The sequence below is a fragment of the Cervus canadensis genome, chromosome 31, assembly GCF_019320065.1.
Source record: "Cervus canadensis isolate Bull #8, Minnesota chromosome 31, ASM1932006v1, whole genome shotgun sequence".
Lineage (NCBI taxonomy): Eukaryota > Metazoa > Chordata > Mammalia > Artiodactyla > Cervidae > Cervus > Cervus canadensis.
The window spans coordinates 6,048,717-6,067,805 of NC_057416.1; the positions used below are offsets into that span (position 1 = coordinate 6,048,717).

Consider the following 19,089-nt stretch of genomic DNA (forward strand, 5'->3'; position numbering starts at 1 on the left):
GAAAGATGCAAAAGGGAAAAAAGAAGGAGGGAAAAAAATCTTTTCTTAATTCACTGCAAGACAATCACATGCCAGTCTCATAGAATCTCAGTGGGACACATGATGGGCAGATGGGTGCTCTGTTTCCTTTCATCAGAGACAGAGTGGGAGGATGATACTGGCACTGAACGCATCTCCCCAGCATAGTATCACAGAGGCCCAGCAGTGGGGACCGCTTCACTGGGTTAAGGGGGACCTCCATCACTTAGTAACATCCCTCACTTAGTAACATCCATCCGTCTCAGTGCTGAAGAGACACTGACCCGGCTTTTCAGAAATGCTAAAGCTCAGGGTGGAGCTTGCCATGCAGCTCTGAGTAGAACTCCAAGCCCTTTTGAAATGTGGGTACCCCGGGTGGACCCGGTCCTGAAGGAGCCTCCAGAACTTCAGTCCTGTTCAGGTTACCCGCTGTGGGTCAGCATCTCACATCTGAGGCTCGGCAAAGCCATGGAGGCTGCCTCCAAAAGACAGAGTTCCTGGCTGGCACCCCGGCATGGGATTTTTCTGATGGAAAATAACTTGTCTTGAGGATGATTCCCTCTGCTTTAGCTCTATATGATATTTGAGAGAGTTAGCCATCATCTACTTATATATATATCATTATCTATACAGATCCAACCAGTCCATCCTAAAGGGGATCAGTTCTGTGTGTTCATTGGAAGGACTGATGTTGAAGCTGACACTCCAATATTTGGCCACCTCATGCAAATGGTTGACTCACTGGAAAAGACCCTGATGCTGGGAGGGATTGGGGGCAGGAGGAGAAGGGGACGACAGAGGATGAGATGGCTGGATGGCATCACCAACTTGATGACGTGAGTTTGGGTGAACTCTGGGAGTTGGTGATGGACAGGGAGACCTGGCCTGCTGTGATTCATGGGGTTGCAAAGAGTCAGACACGACTGAGTGACTGAACTGAACTGAACTGATACATAAGATATATATATATATGTATCTGTTTATTTATGGACCTTGCAGTCAAAATCTATGCTACAGGGTTAATTTACATGCATGGTCTAATACTACACTGGAGAAAGAAGTGAGACTAAATCGTTGTCTGCAGTGGCTCTTCATTGAAAATGCTATTTTTCAGGGAACTCTACTTAATGTTATGTGACAGCTTGGATGGGAAGGGAGCTTGAGGGAGAATGGATACCTGTATATGCATGGCTGTGTCTCTTTGCTGTCCACCTGAAACCATCACAACATCATTAGTCAACTATACTCCAATTCAAAGTTTTTTTTAAATGTAATTGTAAAAAATGCTGTTTTCCCGGACTTCTTTGATGGTCCAGTGGGTAAGACTGTACTCCCAAGCATAGCAGGTCAGGGAACTAGAACCCACATGCCACAAGGATGACCTGGTGTAGCCTAAATAAATAAACAAAATAAAAATTGGTGTATTTTAATGATCTATGGTTTGCAACAGAGCAGATAGTTTTTTTCTTTTAAGGAAGATGCAGATTTTATTTTCTTTTAAGGAGGATGCAGATTTTTTTTTCTTTTAAGGAAGATGCAGTTTAAGCAAGATGATGCAGTTTTATGTCTAAGACCGGGCATAAGTTTTCACAGAAGGAAGTTTCCAAAAGGCTTGCAGGGTGCCATGGTGAGTTTCAAGAGAGTTTCTTGCCACAGTTCCTCACTAGTGGGACATGGCCCTTGTAGGAATTCTCCAATTGCAGTGGCTTATTTTTCCTAGGCAAGATCTAAAGACAACTGCTTTGCAGAGATGTTAACCTGGAGATAAAGCCCAGGGGCATCTCTGTCCATCATGGAGGGGTCCTGTTGCTTCAGCAAGGAGTTCAGACACCCGAGAAACCATGGGGTGGCTCCCCAGAAACCAGAGATGAGTTAATACAAGATAGAGGGAAGCATTACTTTTAGGTAAAGTTTAAATGGATTATTAGTTTTCACAGGTTCAAAGCCAAACAAGGCCATGTGGATCATGGGCTGAGATGTAACTCAGGGTTTCACTCTTTAAAGGGAAGATAAATGCTGTGTCCCCAATCCTTAACCTGTGAGTAGGAAATTGAGGCAGTGTCTTCCCGGGAGAGTGCATCACTTCCTCAGGCAAGAAGGGGTGTTCCAGTCCTACAGATAAGGTTTTGAAGAGCAAAGCCTTTCACATCTACGACTCCACAAACTCAGGTGTTCTCAGCACAGAGCCCTGGGTGTTAACGGGCAGAGGCTGTTGTTCCCAGTTCCCTTCTCCTGTGGACGGGGTGGGCTCCATGGCTTTTGCTGGTCACCCGAGGACCTGTCCTCAGAAGGGTCTAGGGCTGGGTCCAATGATGTGCTCCACCACTGACACTTTTAGTAGTTTTTTCTTTGAACTTGTCCCACACTTATATTTTGCAATGAGCCTTGCTCAGTAGCTGGCCACTTGTATTCAAGTTATCTCTTTGAGTTCCCCTAAACAAACCCGCCAGGTAGGTATGACCCAAGTTTTATACAAGATGGTCCTGAGGACTAGAAAGCCATGTGTGAGGCCACAGGCAAAACTGACTTAACAAGTCAATTAAAATTGACTGCAAATCTACCAAAAAAGTGTCCAAGGCCTCAGCATGCTAAGTGGCAATGGTCTAACTTGGAGCAAAATCACCCTCTCTTCACGGGGTCCTGCCTGCCGCCTGCAGTCAGCACAGGATCCTGAGAACTTCACCTGGGCATTCTCCTGTAAGGCGAGAGCTCCCATGGCGCTGTCAAAGGCCAGCTATCTGGTGCAGATGAGACCGGAAGTGGGCAGGGCACATCCTTTAAAAGAATGAGAGGGACTTCCCTGGTGGGCCTCTTGTTAAGAATCTGCCTTGCAACACAGGGGATGTGGGTTCAGTCCCTGGCCTGGGAAGTAGGATTCCACGTAAAAGAAAGAAAAAGAGGTCGCTCAGTCGTTTCAGACTCTTTGTGACCCCATGGACCCTGGCCCACCAGGCTCCTCCGTCCATGGAATTTTCCAGGCAAGAATAGTAGAGTGGGTTGCCATATCCTTCTCCACATGCTGTGGGGCAAGTAAGGCAGCGTGCTGAGATGAACATCCTGCATACTGCAACTAAGACCTGAAGTAAATATATATTTTAAATCCCTTTGTAACACGGCAGCTAGGTGACACACCCAGAGGCACCATGACAGTTCTAAGGCTGATCATAAAGGTCAAAAAGTGGGTGCTGACCCAGTTCCTGGAAATCCCCACCCTTTCCACAAAATAGCTGGCATACTCCTACCCCTCATCAGCCTATGAAATGACCCACCCCTATAAACACTGACTGCCCCATACCCTGGAGCTGGGCTTGCCTTCCAGGATGGCCAACGCTCTCTGTGTAGCGTGTTTCCTCCCTGGAGTGACCTTCTTTCACTTCACCGTGACTCGCTCTTGAATTCCTGCCTATGTGAAGTCACGTACGCACACCTGGTGGCCATCCCAGGGACTCAGACATGACCTGGGATGTGACCATCCTCTCTCACCCCACTCTCTTGCCCGCAGCACTGCTGCCGTCTCCTCCAGCCTCAGAGATCCCTGGAGCGATAAAAGAACACCGTCTTTTCAGTTTGTTCATTGTTTCCTTTGCTGAGCAGAAGTTTTCAGTTTGATGGATCCTACCGTCTAGCTTTGTTTTTGTGGCTTGTGCTTTTGGTGTCAAGCTCAAAACCATCCTTGTGGAGACCCATGCCAAACAATTTTTCTCCTATGCTTTCTTTTAGGAGTTGGGTGGTTTTTTTAAACCTTTAATCTATCTTGCGTTGAATTTTCTATATGATATAAGAGATCTTACTTGCTCAACCAGGGACGAAACTGTGCCCCCTGCATTGAAAGCTAGGGATCTTAACTACTGGATGGCCAGGGAAATTCCAATTGTAATTGCTAATTTGTCTGTTTCTATGCTTATTCCCATGGGTTGTCTTTAAGAATTTTAAGCTTCCTTTGCTAAGTACATTCTGATTCAGTAATCATATGTAATCTTGATGAATTATACATTTTATCATTAGGATAAATACCCCTCTCTGTATCTGGTCCTTGTTCTAAAAGTTACTTGATTGTGTTCCATGCATAGTCACTCAGTCGTGTCTGACCCTTTGTGACCCCAGAGACTGTAGCCTGCCAGGCTCCTCTGTCCATGGGGCTTCTCCAGGAAAGAACACTGGAGTGGGTTGCCATGCCCTCCTCCAGGGCATCTTCCCAAAGCAGGAATTGAACCCAGGTCTCCCACATGGCAGGCACATTCTTTACCATCTGAACCAGCAGGAAGCCTGTTAATTAACCATACACTCTCCTATATTTTCTTTAAATTAATGTTTCCATAGCATATCTGTTGTCTCAACAGTGAAGAATCTCCTGAGATGTAGGAGATGCAGAGACATGGTTTTGATCCCTGGGTGGGGAGAGTCCCTGGAGGAGGGCATGGCAACCCACTCCAGCTGTCTTGCCTGGATGATTCCATAGGGGTCTCAAGAGAGTTGGACACAACTGAGTGTCTAAACAACAGCAGCAGCATATCTGTTTCCATCCTTTCCTTTTTAACCCTTTATATATGATATCTCAAGTGGGTTTATTACAGATAACTGATATCTGATTCTTGATGTTTTTTTCTTCTCTACTGAAATGATCATCTCTTTCCTTAAGATAGTGTCTTGAATCTTAGCATCACAGTTTATCCCGTAAGGCGGATCCAACTTTCCACCTAGTATCATAGATTTCATTGTTTTAGAGCAGCTTTAGAATTGAATGAAAACCACAGTTTTCCCATATGCTTTCAGCAACTCGAGAGTCCAGAGAGTGGCAAAGAGTCAGACACAACCAAAGCGACTTAGCACACAGGCACACAGCCCTGATCCTGATGCCCGTTGCTGGTTTTCTGTCCAGAAGTGAAGATGTCTGCACTCTCTGAACTTTGACCCCACTCTCTTCGACTCAGGAGAATTGTTGGCCTGTTTGGGTTCTTGTTCCCTATGCTTTAGACCTGGAAATCTGTAGAGGCTGGAGATGCCATAAGTGTCCTTGACTTGTTTCCTTTTCTTTTTTTATAAATGGTTGAGCACAGGATTTAAAAAATTTAATTAGCGAATTCATTAATTTGGGTGCCCTGGGCCTTAATCACGGCAGGCAGAATCTAGTTGCAGCATGAGGAATCTAGTTCCCTGACCAGGGGTGGACCCAGGCCCCCTGTGTTGGGAGCACAGAATCCCAGCCCCAGACCGGTGGGGAAGTCCCTCACCTCACCTGTTTTCTACTCTCCTCAATTATGGTCCTGCATTGCTTGTGCCAGAGTCTGAATCAGTGGTTTCCCAGGTTTTGCCTGGTTCCTTAGTTGTGTACTGGAGAAGGGCAGCATACAGTCCCATCACGTCATTTTTTTTTTTTTTGTAAACGCTGAATTGTGGGGTCCAAGCTCTTGTCTTTGAGTGTTTGCCCTTTCTTCCTGAGAACTCAGTTCCTTGACTGGGGGCTCTTGTTGGGGGTGATGGGCCTGCCAGCACATTCGCTGGAATCATTCTGTATTAACCTCTAGAGACCACTGAATAGTTACAGGGCCTTGGAGTGTACTTCTGCTCTCATAAGGGAGGACATGGCAACCCACGCCAGTATTTTTGCCTGAAGAATCTTATGGACAGAGGAGCCTGGTGGGTCCCAGTCCATGGGGTCACAATAAACACTGGTTGAGCAGGTTTTGTGTGAAAACAATTGGGCCGGGAGTGATTAAATGATGAAGTGCCCTTCAAAATCCTGCAGCCAAATATGAAGAGTGGAAATATGCAAATGTAGTGAATGTAAAAATCAAGCAGGAGTCATAGATGGAGCACTCAGATCAGAACCCTTTTAAAAGGAAAGATCATATTTGTTGGGGAAACAAATATGTGTTTTTAAGAAGGAGGTAGAATTTGAGGTGCCCCTGAGAGATGGGTTTGGAGACATAGCTGGAGGAGAGATTTTATCCAGGCCTGAGGTCAGTCAGAACAGAGGCAAGAGTGAGAGGAAAGCTGAAGGCAAGGTCGAGGAGGAGCCAGGATCCAGTGTCTCTGAGCTGGAAAGTGCTCAGGAGGACTTGGAAAGACCCTCAGGGATGCTCTGAAGTTTCAGAGATGGATTTGCTGGGGAGATGCTATGACAGATGGACAGACTGGGAAGCTCAGATGGGTGACAGAAGGCAAAGGAAGTGTTTCAGAAAGAATAAGTGGTCCAGTGTCACTGTGGGGTAAAAGTTATGAAAGAGGAATAAAATCTGACAATCTTTGGAACATCAGTTGAGACCCTCTTGTGGCTTTCTCTAGGGATTATACTTTATTTGAATTAAAGGGGAGTCATTAACACTTTTTAAGTTGCCTATTTGGTAACAAGCAGCACAATGAACAGAATGTTAAAAAATAATCATGATAATAATCAAGCTTTTAAATTTTGTAAAAAGTCTTTGATTTGACTTCTGGAGTCTTCAGGGAGGCATTTTCACACTATGCAACTTTCTCCTCCTGTTTCTGGATTTTTCATTTCTTCTTCCGGCAGCATTTTTCGGCCACTCAGGGAACAGGGGCCTATCTGTTCCTCATTTGGAAGGCAGCCAATCAGAGCACACTGGCCGCTTCTTCTTCTGCAGTAATACCTTTGTAACCCGCTTATGATTCCGCCATTGCCTGCGGTGAAGAAATGGAGCACACGGAACGTTTCAGGAAGGCTGAGGTGCAGGTCCAAGGCTTTTGAAATCTCTCTAATAAGTTATCTGTTGCCATTTTCTGTTCTTGTATGTCTTTTTCCTCTTTCTTTACCATCTGGAGTAAAGAAGGTGGGGCTAGCTACTAACAATGATTCTGTGGGTTTGACTCAGCTGAGAGTGTGGTGTGACCGTGGCAGCCCCTTTGTGAACTGACACCTGGGAGGCAGGGGCCACTATGGTCCCCCGGGTCCCTAAGAGGCCTAAAGACTCTACCTCCGACTGCTAAGCTAATAAAAGGGAACCTGTGCTTCTGTCCTCAGGTTAAGTTCCTTTTCTCCTGTTGTATTAAGATTTTAAAATAAATAAATAAATAAAGATTTAAATCACTTTCTTCCTCTCTCATGAACATGTATAACAGTCCTCCCATGGAGGGATGGTTTGCGAGATGATTAGTCTCTTAAGAGTGAATCAGAAGGGATTGAGACCATACTTTGAGGTTCTTGATGGCCTTTGTCAAGAAAAAAAAAAAAGAAAAGCTGGTAATGTCTAATTCCCAAGCAATAAATCTCCTTTATCTAAAATTCCCAAATGAATGGAGAGGGCTGACTCTGACTAACCAATTCTCAATCCATTCAGCCTGTCATTTCCCAGCGCTTCTTACCTGGAACAGGCAGCAAGAACAAGAAGAACGACGCAAAGAGAAGGTAGTAGACCCTCATGGCTGGCTGGCTTCCCAGCTGAGACTGGACAGGACGGTGTGCTCGCTCACTTTATAAAGGCTCCAGGTCCGCAGCCATAGGGAGAAGCATTCAGCAGCTGCAATTCCTGTAATATTGCAGTGATGACAATACGATGTATTTCCTTAAGCTTCATGCCAAGGTCCCTTACAAAGCAGACCATGCCCATTCCCCCCAGGAGTTAATTACAAACCTCAGGGAGACTCAGAGCCTGATGTGAGCACAGGCCTGTTCTGATGCCTCTGAGCTCTGGGTGTTCGTGTGGGGCTGGCTCAGGTCTGACTGTCTGAGACGGGAAAGACCTGCCCACTCCTGGATGCAGTCCTGGGGCGTGTAGCTGGGAGCTCACCTGTGCCCACTGTGGTCTTCTAAGCTTTTGCCTTCTTCCTAAAGTCCTGGGCGAGCCTGAGCCCCATCAGTCCAGTCCAAAGCTGGTGTATTCAAAATCTAGGTGTAGACTGGGGCTGGGTCATGCCCTGAGGCTGCATGGATACGCCCAAAATGGAATCAGCTTTTAAGTAGTGTGGTAAGGGAAGGAAAGTGGGCTGCATTCCAGAGACTCTGCCCTGTGTCCTTGGCCTGAGATGGAGTGCGGCATTTCAGGTCAAACATAGCTTATTCTTTACTGCAGTCTGAAAACCACCAAATTCGTGAGTCAGGAAGGTGCCTGACGTTTCCCTTCAGGGCTGGGGCCCTTAATCGCCAGCACGAGAGTCCTGAGAGCGTCTTCCTCGACAACAGGACCAGCAGCGCCCACGGTGGTGGCTGCTCCTCGGGGATGGTGCCTGATCAAATCACCTGGTCCCTCACGGGTTGGTGTCGTTTGAGCAAGAATCAACTTTGGCTCTTTTTAGGTCCTATGATCTGGAGGCACTGTCACTACAGCACAGCCTGGAGCATGCTGTCACTTGAGGAGGGCTACAGGGAAAATGCAGGACACCCAGTTTAACTTGGATTTCAGGTGATCAACAAACAATCTGGTAGGATAAGTATGTCCCAAGTGATTCAGAGATCACACTCAAGCTAAAGTACTTGTTTATATACACAAATATATAAATTTATATGTATATAAATATATTAAACAAATCTATAAATGTGTTGTTCATATAATTCAGTAAGTAAATTTGTTTTTTGGGATTGTTGAATACTTAATAAAAACATGGTCTTTGGAATCAAACCCACTTGGGCTTCAGTTAAAGTCCTCCCTACATACAACCTGCACGATTTTTTTTTTTTAACATTTATTTTTATTAGTTGGAGGCTAATTACTTTACAATATTGTAGTGGTATTTGTCATACATTGACATGAATCAGCCATGGATTTACATGTATTCCCCATCCCGATCCCCCGTCCCACCTCCCTCTCTACCCGAGCCCTCTGTGTCTTCCCAGTGCACCAGGCCCAAGCACTTGTCTCATGCATCCAACCTGGGATGGTGATCTGTTTCACCCTAGATAATATACATGTTTCGATGCTGTTCTCTCAAAACATCCCACCCTTGCCTTCTCCCACAGAGTCCAAAAGTCTCTTCTGTACATCTGTGTCTCTTTATCTGTTTTGCATATAGGGTTCTCATTACCATCTTTCTAAATTCCATATATATGTGTTAGTATACTCTAATGGTCTTTATTTTCTCGCTTACTTCACTCTGTATAATGGGCTCCAGTTTCATCCATCTCATTAGAACTGATTCAAATGAATTCTTTTTAATGGCTGAGTAATATTCCATGGTGTATATGTACCACATCTTCCTTATGCATTCATCTGCTAATGGTCATCTAGGTTGCTTCCATGTCCTGGCTATTATAAACAGTGCTGTGATGAATATTGGGGTGCACGTGTCTATTTCAGATCTTGTTTCCTCAGTGTGTATGCCCAGGAGTCGGATTGCTGGTTCATATGGCAGTTCTATTTCCAGTTTTTTAAGAAATCTCCACAGTGTTCTCCATAGCGGTTGTACTTGTTTGCATTCCCACCAACAGTGTAAGAGGGTTCCCTTTTCTCCACACCCTCTCCAGCATTTATTGCTTGTAGACTTTTGGATAGCAGCCATCCTGAATGGCATGTAATGGTACCTCATTGTGGTTTAGTGGCAGGATATAAAATTAACACACAAAAATCCCTTGCATTCATATACACTAACAATGACAAAAGAGAAAGAGAAATTAAGGAAACAATACCATTCATCATTGCAAGAAAAAGAATAAAATACTTAGGAGTATATCTACCTCAAGAAACAAAGGACCTATATATAGAAAACTATAAAAAACTGATGAAAGAAATCAAAGAGGACACAAACAGATGGAGAAATATACCGTGTTCATGGATTGGAAGAATCAATATTGTCAAAATGGCTATACTACCCAAAGCAATCTATAGATTCAATGCAATCCCTATCAAGCTACCAAGGCTATTTTTCACAGAACCTGCACGACTTTGAACAAATTACCTTATTTCTAAGTCCCAGCTGAAAAACGGGGCTAAAAACACCTATCTGGTAAATAGTGCTGGGAGGAATACATTTGGGAGAAGACATTAAAAGTTTTGGTGTCTCAGTAACGAGGAAGTGGTCAATATAATTTGCTATTACTATTAGTGTTACTGTTAGTCACATGAAATGATCTGGAACCTGTAAAGTCTCCTGTAAATGTTATCTATCAGCTTTACAATTTATGGACTTACTACCAACTAGTTAAGGGCAATCATGGGAGATTATTTTTCACTTTAATCTTCTCTTTCCTTATTTGAAAAATGGAGCATATTGTATATGCATGCTTCTTTCATATATATCATTCAGTTGCTATATATTTCAGCATATCACTGAATGAGAATCAACCTGACTTTCCTTACTCCAGGCTCCAAGTTTGGAGCCAGCTTAGCCACTGGTTACCTGATGTCTTCTGGATAAGACATATGAGTAAGAGGAAGAGAAGGTACAGGAGCCTCATGATGGAAGAGGAGCTTTCTGGATTCCAGGTCGACCCAGCAGTGTCTGATGGCACACCTGAATTGGACAGGCGATCTGGGAAAGAGTGTGACCAACAGGTAGAGAGAAAGAACTTGTATTCCGACTGGTGGTGGTACTGTGCTCAGTCTGGTTGGACTCTTTGCAACCCCGGGGGATGTAGCCTACTAGGTTCCTCTGTTTATGGAATCTTCCAGGCAAGAGTACTGGAGTGGGTTGCCATTTCCTACTCCAGAGGATCTTGCTGATCCAGGGATCGGATCTGGGTCTCCTGTGTTTCCTTACCACTGTGCTACCTGGGAAGTCCCTACTAGAGATATTCAGTTATGGCCTGGGAGTAATTTGAGGGTGTCTCATCTGTGGACTCAGGATCCCAGACCCAAGTGTCTCCCTTTTGTAAAGGTAGAGGTTTGCAGGGAGTCAGGGTTTCCACATTGGTTGTGACTTCTCTTTATGGCTCTGAGGTTTGGGTTTTTTTTTTTTTTTTTTGAGAAATATCATTAAAAATTGCATTCTGTTAACAAATTATTCATTTATTTATTAAGCTTTTTTGCATGTGTCTGCATCTGTCTCTTTATCCTTTCAGAATAAATACTGCACCACACTCCGCCCCCCCTCCACACACCTTTTGCAATTAAAAAGCAAAAAGAATTTTGGAAACAGAAATGGTCTTCTCTCCTTTTGCACTCTCAACATATTTCTTGCTACCATTTCCAGAGAGACTGATATATCCTAAGCAAGTTTACCAGGTCATCTCTTGCACAGAACACAACCAGGTGAGGCTTTATAGGCTAGAGCATTTCTTAATACAGGTATTACATCAACATATTCTTAAGTTAAAAGCATAAGAGGGTACTAGCTGTAGGGCTTCCCAGGTGGTCCTAGTGCTAAAGAGCCCACCTGCCAATGCAGGAGATGCAGCTTTGATCTCTGGGTCAGCAAGATCCCCTGGATGTCAAATAATTAACTCCAATTTTCTTGTCTGGGAAATCCCATGGCCAGAGCAGCCTGATGGGCTGTAGTCTGTGGGGTTGGAAGGTGTTGGACAAGACTGAAGTAACTCAGCACACACGCATACCTGGCAAATAACTGAAATTTTTCTCCATCTCTTCCTTCTCTCCATCTCAGTTTTGCTTTATAGTGTTCATAACTCTCTTTATCTTTATATGTAAATTTCTAAAGCAACAAGTCCTGTTTTATTATCTCACATCTTGATCAGTGCCTGGCATAGAGCAGGTGGTCAGTCAAACCTTTGTATGAACAAGATCCTAGTATGGAAAATCAACCTATGGGTGAATGAATAAATGGATGAATGGAGGGAGTCAGAGAGGGAAGGAGGGAAGGAGAAAAGGAAGGGAGGCTCAGGCATAATCCTTAGGGTTTTGTGGGTCTGTAGAGAGCGCATTAAGTTGCTTTATCCCAAAGTTACCAAGCACAAGCGCCCACTCACCCATTCCCAACATAACAGGTCAAAGCTTGTCATAATATGTCATGGTCTCTAGCCTTCACTCACCCACCTCTCTTCCATCTTACAGGAACTGTATGTTCTGACATTTTTCTCTCTGTCCTGAGGCAACTTAGCAATAAAATGTTTTCACTTTTAATATTTTGATCAGCATTGGAATCTTTCACTAAGTGGAGATCTATTTTAATTTAGTGACATCAACCTAAAAATAGAATGAGTGTTTGCAGTAAGCTGTTTCAAAAAATCTTACCTAATTCTACAGAATAGCTGTGAGGGTTTTATTTCCTTGGCCCCAGCAACAGTACTTTCATAATAATAGAAAAGAAAGTATAAACTAAAAGCACTGGGTCACATTTCTCTCTTCTACTCTTATAGGGAAAGCAATCCTTTACACTGACTCCCTAAACGTAATGCATCTGTTCCCACCCTTCCTTCAACCACCGATGTCTTTCTCTCTCATGAAAACCTACCTTATAGTTGGCTCCTCCGCCCTTCTCAGGTGCACTGCGGCCCGTCCACTCAGGCAGAGACAGCCGAGAGCCCCTGTCCATTGCCCCACAGTGAGGGGCCAGGTCAACAAAGGGCAGAGGAAGGGCTGAGTGAGGTCACACAGGATGCCTCGTGATCCCTGTTGGCAGGAGTCATCCTGGGGGAAAGGTGGGGGACCAGCCAGAGTTGATGGTACCAACCGCCCTGAGAGTGATGAGAGGAAGTGGGGGCTGCAGACACTCCTTCTGAAGAGTTTTGCTGAAAAACTAAGTGCAAAGAAGACCGAGCTCATGATTGCTATCAGGTCAAAGGAGAACTGTTTCATTGTTTTAGGTTTCTTTTTTTTTTTTTAACACTGGCTGTTGGGGTCTGTATTTTGTTTGTCTGTTTTGGAACTTTTGGTTTCTTCTTTAGCATGTGGAATCTTAGTTCCACAACCAGGGATGGATTCCAGCCCCCTGCACTGGCAGCATGAAGTCTTTAACCATTGGACGCCGGGTCAATCCCTGCTGTTAGTTTCTATAGATGCAGTGCTACTGCTGCTTAGTCACTTCAGTCGTGTCTGACTGTGGGACCCATAGACGGCGGCCCACCAGGCTCCCCCGTCCCTGGGTTTTCCCAGGCAAGAACATTGGAGTGGGGTGCCATTGTATTCGCCATAGATTGAATAGATGGAGGCAAGAGGTGGAGCTGATTTGGGCCTCACCCACAAGTAAGCAAGAGAAATGAGATCCAGGACCCAGGTGGAATCGTTGGCTATGGACCAGAGCAGGAAGCTGTTTGGTTCATGAGTCACATGGAAAAGCCATCCTCCTCTTGGTGCTGAAAAGAGAAGAGCATTCCTCCCACGTAAGAGTCCAACACGACACTCAGAAATGTTATGGCAATAAAACATCAGCAAATACATTTAGAATAAAACTTAAAAGTAAGAAAAATTAAAAATTGGAATCCCAATAAGGAATATGATAAAAGTTATTAAACAGTACTACCAAACCACACTCAATATCACATAAATTTTCTGTGATAAAATTTTAAAAATAAAGGATAAAGGGGATATAAGATTATAAGGTATAACACTGAGTCCCAAATACAACCTTTGAGATGAAAAAGAGTTGGCAGATGCACAATGGGCATTTCTGTGAAAAAAGAAATATAAAGCTGAGCAAAATGTTTACAGCCGTTATCATTTTTTTACTCCATTAAACACACACAGGTTTGTCTCTTTTGAGGTCCTAATTTTAGGCTCAAGGCATGATTTTAAGTGATTGCTGTATTGATTTCCTGTTGCAGCTTAGCAAATTGCCACCAGCTAAGTGGCTTAAAGGAACACATACTTGTTATTGTGGTTCTGAGGATCCGAGGTCCCAAATGGGTCTCCCTGGCTTCAAATCATGGTGTCAGCAGAATGCTGTTCCTATTGGAGGCTTCCATCCTTTTCACACTTAGAAGCTGACTGCCCTCCTTGGCTTATGGCCCCCCTCCATGTCAGTGGGAGCCAGGGCTGGTTTAGTCTCTCAGTCCACGTCTCTGACACTGAGCTGCATCCCTCGTCCACATCGAAGGCTCCTTGTAAGGAGATGGCATTAGGCACAGTCAGTTAATCCAGGTCATTTCCTTATCTTAAGGACCAATGACTAGCTACCATAATTCCACCTGTGCTGGAATTCTCACTTGTCATGTGTCTGCCCTTTCAGGCTGTTAAAGCAGAAACACCAAAGTCTAGGTGACTCTTTTTTTGCACTTTATTTTTTAATTGAAGGATGATTGCTTTACAGAATTTCGTGGTTTTCTGTCATACATCAACAAGAATCATCCAAGGGTTCACCCATGTCCCCTCCCTCCCGAAACCTCATCCCATCTCCTTTCCCAACCCACCCTTCTAGCTGGTCGCAGAGCCCCTGTCTGAGTTCCCTGAGTGGTAAAGCTAATTTCCACTGGCTAGCTATTTTACATGTGGTATTGTAATAGGTGGCTTATTAACAACAGAGCTTTACTCCTCAGATTTGGAGGCTGGGAGCTCCAGGATCAAGACAGAGCAGGTGGCTGGTGGACGGCGGTCTTCTCCCTGTGTCCTCAGAGGGCACAAGGTGAGCAATCTCTCTGGGGTCTCTTTCATAAAGGCCCTCATTCCACCCAGGAGGGTCCCACCCTCATGACCAAATAGCCCCCAAAGACCCTGTCTCCTAACACCATCCCCTTGGTGACCTCAGCTTGCACTGAGGGAAGAATTAGTGTGAAGACCAGAGAGCTGCTCACACATACCGCCTGCACCAGCCAGGCTCTTGGTTTAACTGGGAAACCCTCTGAAGAAACTGCAGGCAGGCTGAGGTCCGCGTGCTCAGCCTGCCCTGGCGGGCTCTGAGTTCCGTGCTATGTTGTCCTCACTGAAGTGTGCTTCCACAGGACTGGTTCTTCCATCACATTTAGTTGCATCCTATCATGCTCGCACAGAGAGACATGCTTTGTCCATGTCAACTGTGTCATTCAACTGATGACAGTTGGTGAAGCAATGTCTCGGCTCAATGCCCGGCACATCCAGGAGTAGGACAAGTCCATTCCTACAGAGACCTTACAGCCCAAAGGGAACCAGAAGTGTATCCACGTGTGCACAAGCAGGGGTAAGAAGCATAAACCAAATGGAAGTGAGGGCTGCAGGCGGACAGGGGAGGAGGTTTCCTCCTGAGCAGGGGTCGGGGGTTTCCTTCGGGCCTGGTGTTCTGGTGATTCTGGACCCTGGGGGTGCATGTTTGAGGGGAGACGAGGGGCAGGCCAGGGTGCACTGGGCTGGGACGCAGGAAGGACAGCAGACAGAGGGACTGGGGAAGGTCAGACCCCCAAGGAATAGGGGGATCAGAGCACCCACCATGATCCCCGGATGGTTCCCGTAAGGAGCTCAGAGAGCATCCTCAGGGATTTGGGAATTTGCCTGGGATCAGACATCACACAACAACCTCAGTGACCAGTGGGCAATTCTTTAATTTTGAACAAAATTTATTCTGGTTTAAATTTTAGATGCTCTTGAAGGATGCAGTTTCTGACTCCGCATTGGTCCTGGCCGCGTCTTTGCCTTCTTTTATCTCATTCTGCAGCATTTTACTGGGAACCCGACACAGGTGCCAATCTGTCTCATGCCTGCAGGACAGCTGATCGGCACACAGACGCCTCTACTCTTATAGCAGCTTGCAGCATTTCTTACTCCTTGACTAAATCCTAAAAAGAGAAAGAAGAGGGAAAAAAACGTGTCAGCAGGAAAAGCGGCATCTCGAGAAGGGCAGCTGTGTGCCCTCTGAGCGAGATCCTGGGGCTTTCTGCGCTGAGATGCGGACATGGCCTCGTGACAACAGGATGTGAGTCCAGGACACCATGGACTAGCTTTCCAACAGATGCCGACCCTGCCCGGGCTCCGGTAGACCCTCATGTTTCCAGAAGCAGAGGCTGAGGGACTGGGGCGTGAAGAGCACAGTTGTGTGCGGGGTCATCTCCACCTCAAGGGCAAAGACCCATAAGCTCTGCTACATCCACTTTCCGGCCAGGAGTCAGGAGAGGTCCGCAGGCATCTATTTTCACTGTTTAATTTTCCAGCACAAGGAGTCAGTCAAGTAGTGGAGCTGAGATAGGAGGAAAAGATGCAGTTGAAAGAGTAAGAACTGTTTAAAAAGAACTTACTCTCAAAGTAACTGACAACTGAGAGTGATAATGGTTCCGAAAAGACTCAGAGCTCTCAGCGCTGGAAAGAGTCAGCACTTCTCCTCCTTTGGGGCTTCTTCCTGATCAACAGCCTTCCCGCTTCCCTCACAGCCTTCCTCATCCCTTTGTGGTTTCCTCCTGACCAACGGCCTATACGCTTTCCTCACAGGATTTCCTCATCCCGTTGTGGTTTCTTCCTACCCGCGGCCTTTCAGTCTTTCTCCCACACCTTTTTCCTCCTGACCACAAGACACCTCTGGTCCCTCTAGTTCCCCCCACAGGGATTGAACCCGGGTCCCGGGCACTGAGCGGCCGTCATCCTTACACCCCTGGCCTCTCTCCCTGCCACTGTGTAAGAGCTGGGTTATAGTCATAAACAACACTGATAGACAAGGGCTTTTCAACTTCATTCTGACATCTAATCAGTTGTCAGGTCTCGGTCTCCGCATCCTCTCTCTCCCTCCTTCCCTCCTTGCTTTCTTCCTACATATTTTCATCTTATTTCTGGAAATATCAAGGGTAAGATGAAAATTAGACATCTAATCTTGCACAGTGCTTTGGATGTGGTGTCTCAGCTGTGGAGCGAGGGTCGCATCATCAGCGACGTGTCCAGGAGGACCTTCCTGCTGAGGAGAGTCAGCACGGAGCATCCCAAGGGCAGCTCCCAAAGCCCAGGCTCGGCCTGACTCTCCTCTGGACTTCTCTGGTTGCCCAGAGCCGCCACCCTTCAAGTAGAAAGATTTATAAAGCGACATTCTGCGCTTCTGTCATGGGAAATATCAGACTTCTTGCTTTTATGAAAAAGATAAAAAGTAGAGTCACTTAACAGAGGCATCTTCTGTTTCCTCCTCATGAAACCAATGAGGAGACGGGCTCAGAAGCTTTGACTCGCTAGAGTGGCTTAGAAACAGCCAGGAACTTTGCAGGGCAGTTCTCAGACCCCTCCGGCTACTAAGGACTCAGCGCTGGCTTCTCAGAAGCATCACACACGGTGGGTTTAGTCTGACCCCGTGTAGATGAGGGTAGCAGGACAGAGGAGGTAGAAACAGGAGAGAGAGCCTGCGGCTCCCCCGCGGCTCCCAGGAGCTCACCTGACCCAGCAGACAGGACCAGGAAGAGGAGCGCGAGGAGCAGGTGATGGAGCCTCATGCTGGCGGCCAGAGCTCTGGGGCTGACGATGGAGAAGAGGCTGCGCATGCAGCTTTATAAAGGTGCCAGGTTCCGGGAGGAATTCCTTGCTGGCTGTGGATTTGGTTCTTATGAACTGGTTAACTGAGTCTCTATCTGTGTGTCCTGGGAGTGGCCTTTATACCACAGAGCAGGGTCAGTCACTCTTATGCTAATGAGGCTGTTGAAAACCCCACAAAAGGCTTTCCTGCTGCCCTTTTGACCAGATGCTTCTCTCTGGAAGTCAGTTCAGCTGTTGGGCAAGGGTGTGGCAAGGCCCAGGGGCCTGTCTCCTCTGACAGGGGCAGAGACTTCTTGCTCAACCTTGGCTTACCCGCTCCCCAGCCCCACCCTCACCCCTCCGGGTCTTTGAATCTGCCCTCTGGTTTCCTGTGCAGAAGGACATGGCAACCCACTCCAGTCCTCTTGCCTGGAAAATTCCAAGGATGGAGAAGCCTGGTGGGCTACAGTCCATGGGGTTGCAGAGAGTCGGACATGACTGAGCGACTTCACTTTCTTTATTTCTTTAGTTCTTTTGGGGAGGAAATGGCAACCAACTCCAGTCTTCTTGCCTGGAGAGTCCCATGGAAGGAGGGGCCTGGTGTGCTGCAGTCTATGGGGTTGCAGAGAGTCGGACACAACTAAGCAACTAACACATACACTGTTTTCCTGAAAGGATGTTTCAGGCCCAAATAGGGACTAACTCATTCAGAGGCAGTTTCACTCCCTGGGCAAGACTTGCTGACTCCCAGCATCCGCAGAGACAGCCATCCTCTTTCTGGCCCCTGGGGCCCTGAGGGAAGAGACCCAGTGGTCCCAACCCTCTCCCCACGCCAGCTAGCCTGTTACGGGTTGGCAGCAACAGTCGCCCCCAAAATCTTGGTTTTCTCTGCCCACTGGAGCTGAATAAAACTTGTGGAGACAGAGTTTGGAGCAAATGGAAAGATGGCTTTAACCCTTAAGCTGGCAGAAGGGAGAACACAGTAGGCTCTTGCCTCAAGGAGCCTGTCTCCCCTCCGTTGGGAATCGAGGGCATCATACAATTGGTGCTCTGAGTCAGGGGTTGGAGATACACCGCAAAAGGTTTAGGGGTCCTTACTGATCTCTTTTTGCACTGTTTGGAAACAGTCAAGACCAGAGTCAGGTAGCTGGTTTTCGTGTCTGGCAGTTGGTCCTGGTGGTTGGGTCCATTGTCCTTTGGGGATTTCCTGGCAACTTTCTTCCTGAAATACAGAAGGGGGAAACCAAATCACTAGGGGGTGGCTTCCAAGAGAGTGTACCGTAAAGTTAAGCATCAACATGAGGTAACACAGAGCAAAGAGAGGGAAATTAAACTACAAGGAGAGGTTTATGATGCGATAAAGTATCAGGATGTGGCTAGACTCAGTTAAAGGATAACAGATGCAGATGTGACTCCTGCAGAAATGGAGGGCAATAGGTGCGAGATGTAGTTAGCATAATCAGTTAGTCTTCTGATACGAAGAATCTTGGTTATCAGTGCAGACTGTAGGTTAGGAATAGTTAAAGTGGAGAAAGACACAAAAGGGAAAAAAGAAAGAGGAAAGAAAACTTTTCTTAATTCACTGCAAGACAATCACATGCCAGTCTCATAAAATCTCAGTGGGACACATGATGGGCAGATGGGTGCTTCCTTTCCTTTCATCAGAGACAGAGTGGGAGGATGATACTGGCACTGAACGCATCTCCCCAGCATAGTATCACAGAGGCCCAGCAGTGGGGACCCTTTCACTGAGTTAAGAGGGACCTCCATCACTAAGTAACATCCCTCACTTAGTAACATCCATCCATCTCAGTGCTAGAGAGACACTGACCTGGCTTTTCAGAAATGCTAAAGCTCAGGATGGAGCTTGCCATGCAGCTCTGAGTAGAACTCCAAG

At 46.2% G+C, this 19,089-nt stretch overlaps 1 protein-coding gene and 1 pseudogene across 1 annotated transcript; both read right to left on the bottom strand.

Annotated features, from left to right (window-relative positions):
• Positions 1–6,513: 6,513 nt before the first annotated feature.
• On the bottom strand, positions 6,514–7,751 carry LOC122432328 (annotated as a pseudogene).
• A 7,559-nt stretch (positions 7,752–15,310) lies between these two features.
• LOC122432323 (lingual antimicrobial peptide-like) lies at positions 15,311–17,279 on the bottom strand. Its single transcript, XM_043454167.1, has 2 exons — positions 17,116–17,279; positions 15,311–15,547 (listed from the first exon to the last, which is right to left on the bottom strand). Exons 1-2 carry the CDS (start codon positions 17,219–17,221, stop codon positions 15,411–15,413), a joined length of 243 nt encoding a protein of 80 aa, XP_043310102.1. The 5' UTR covers positions 17,222–17,279; the 3' UTR covers positions 15,311–15,410.
• Between the last annotated feature and the right edge of the window lie 1,810 nt (positions 17,280–19,089).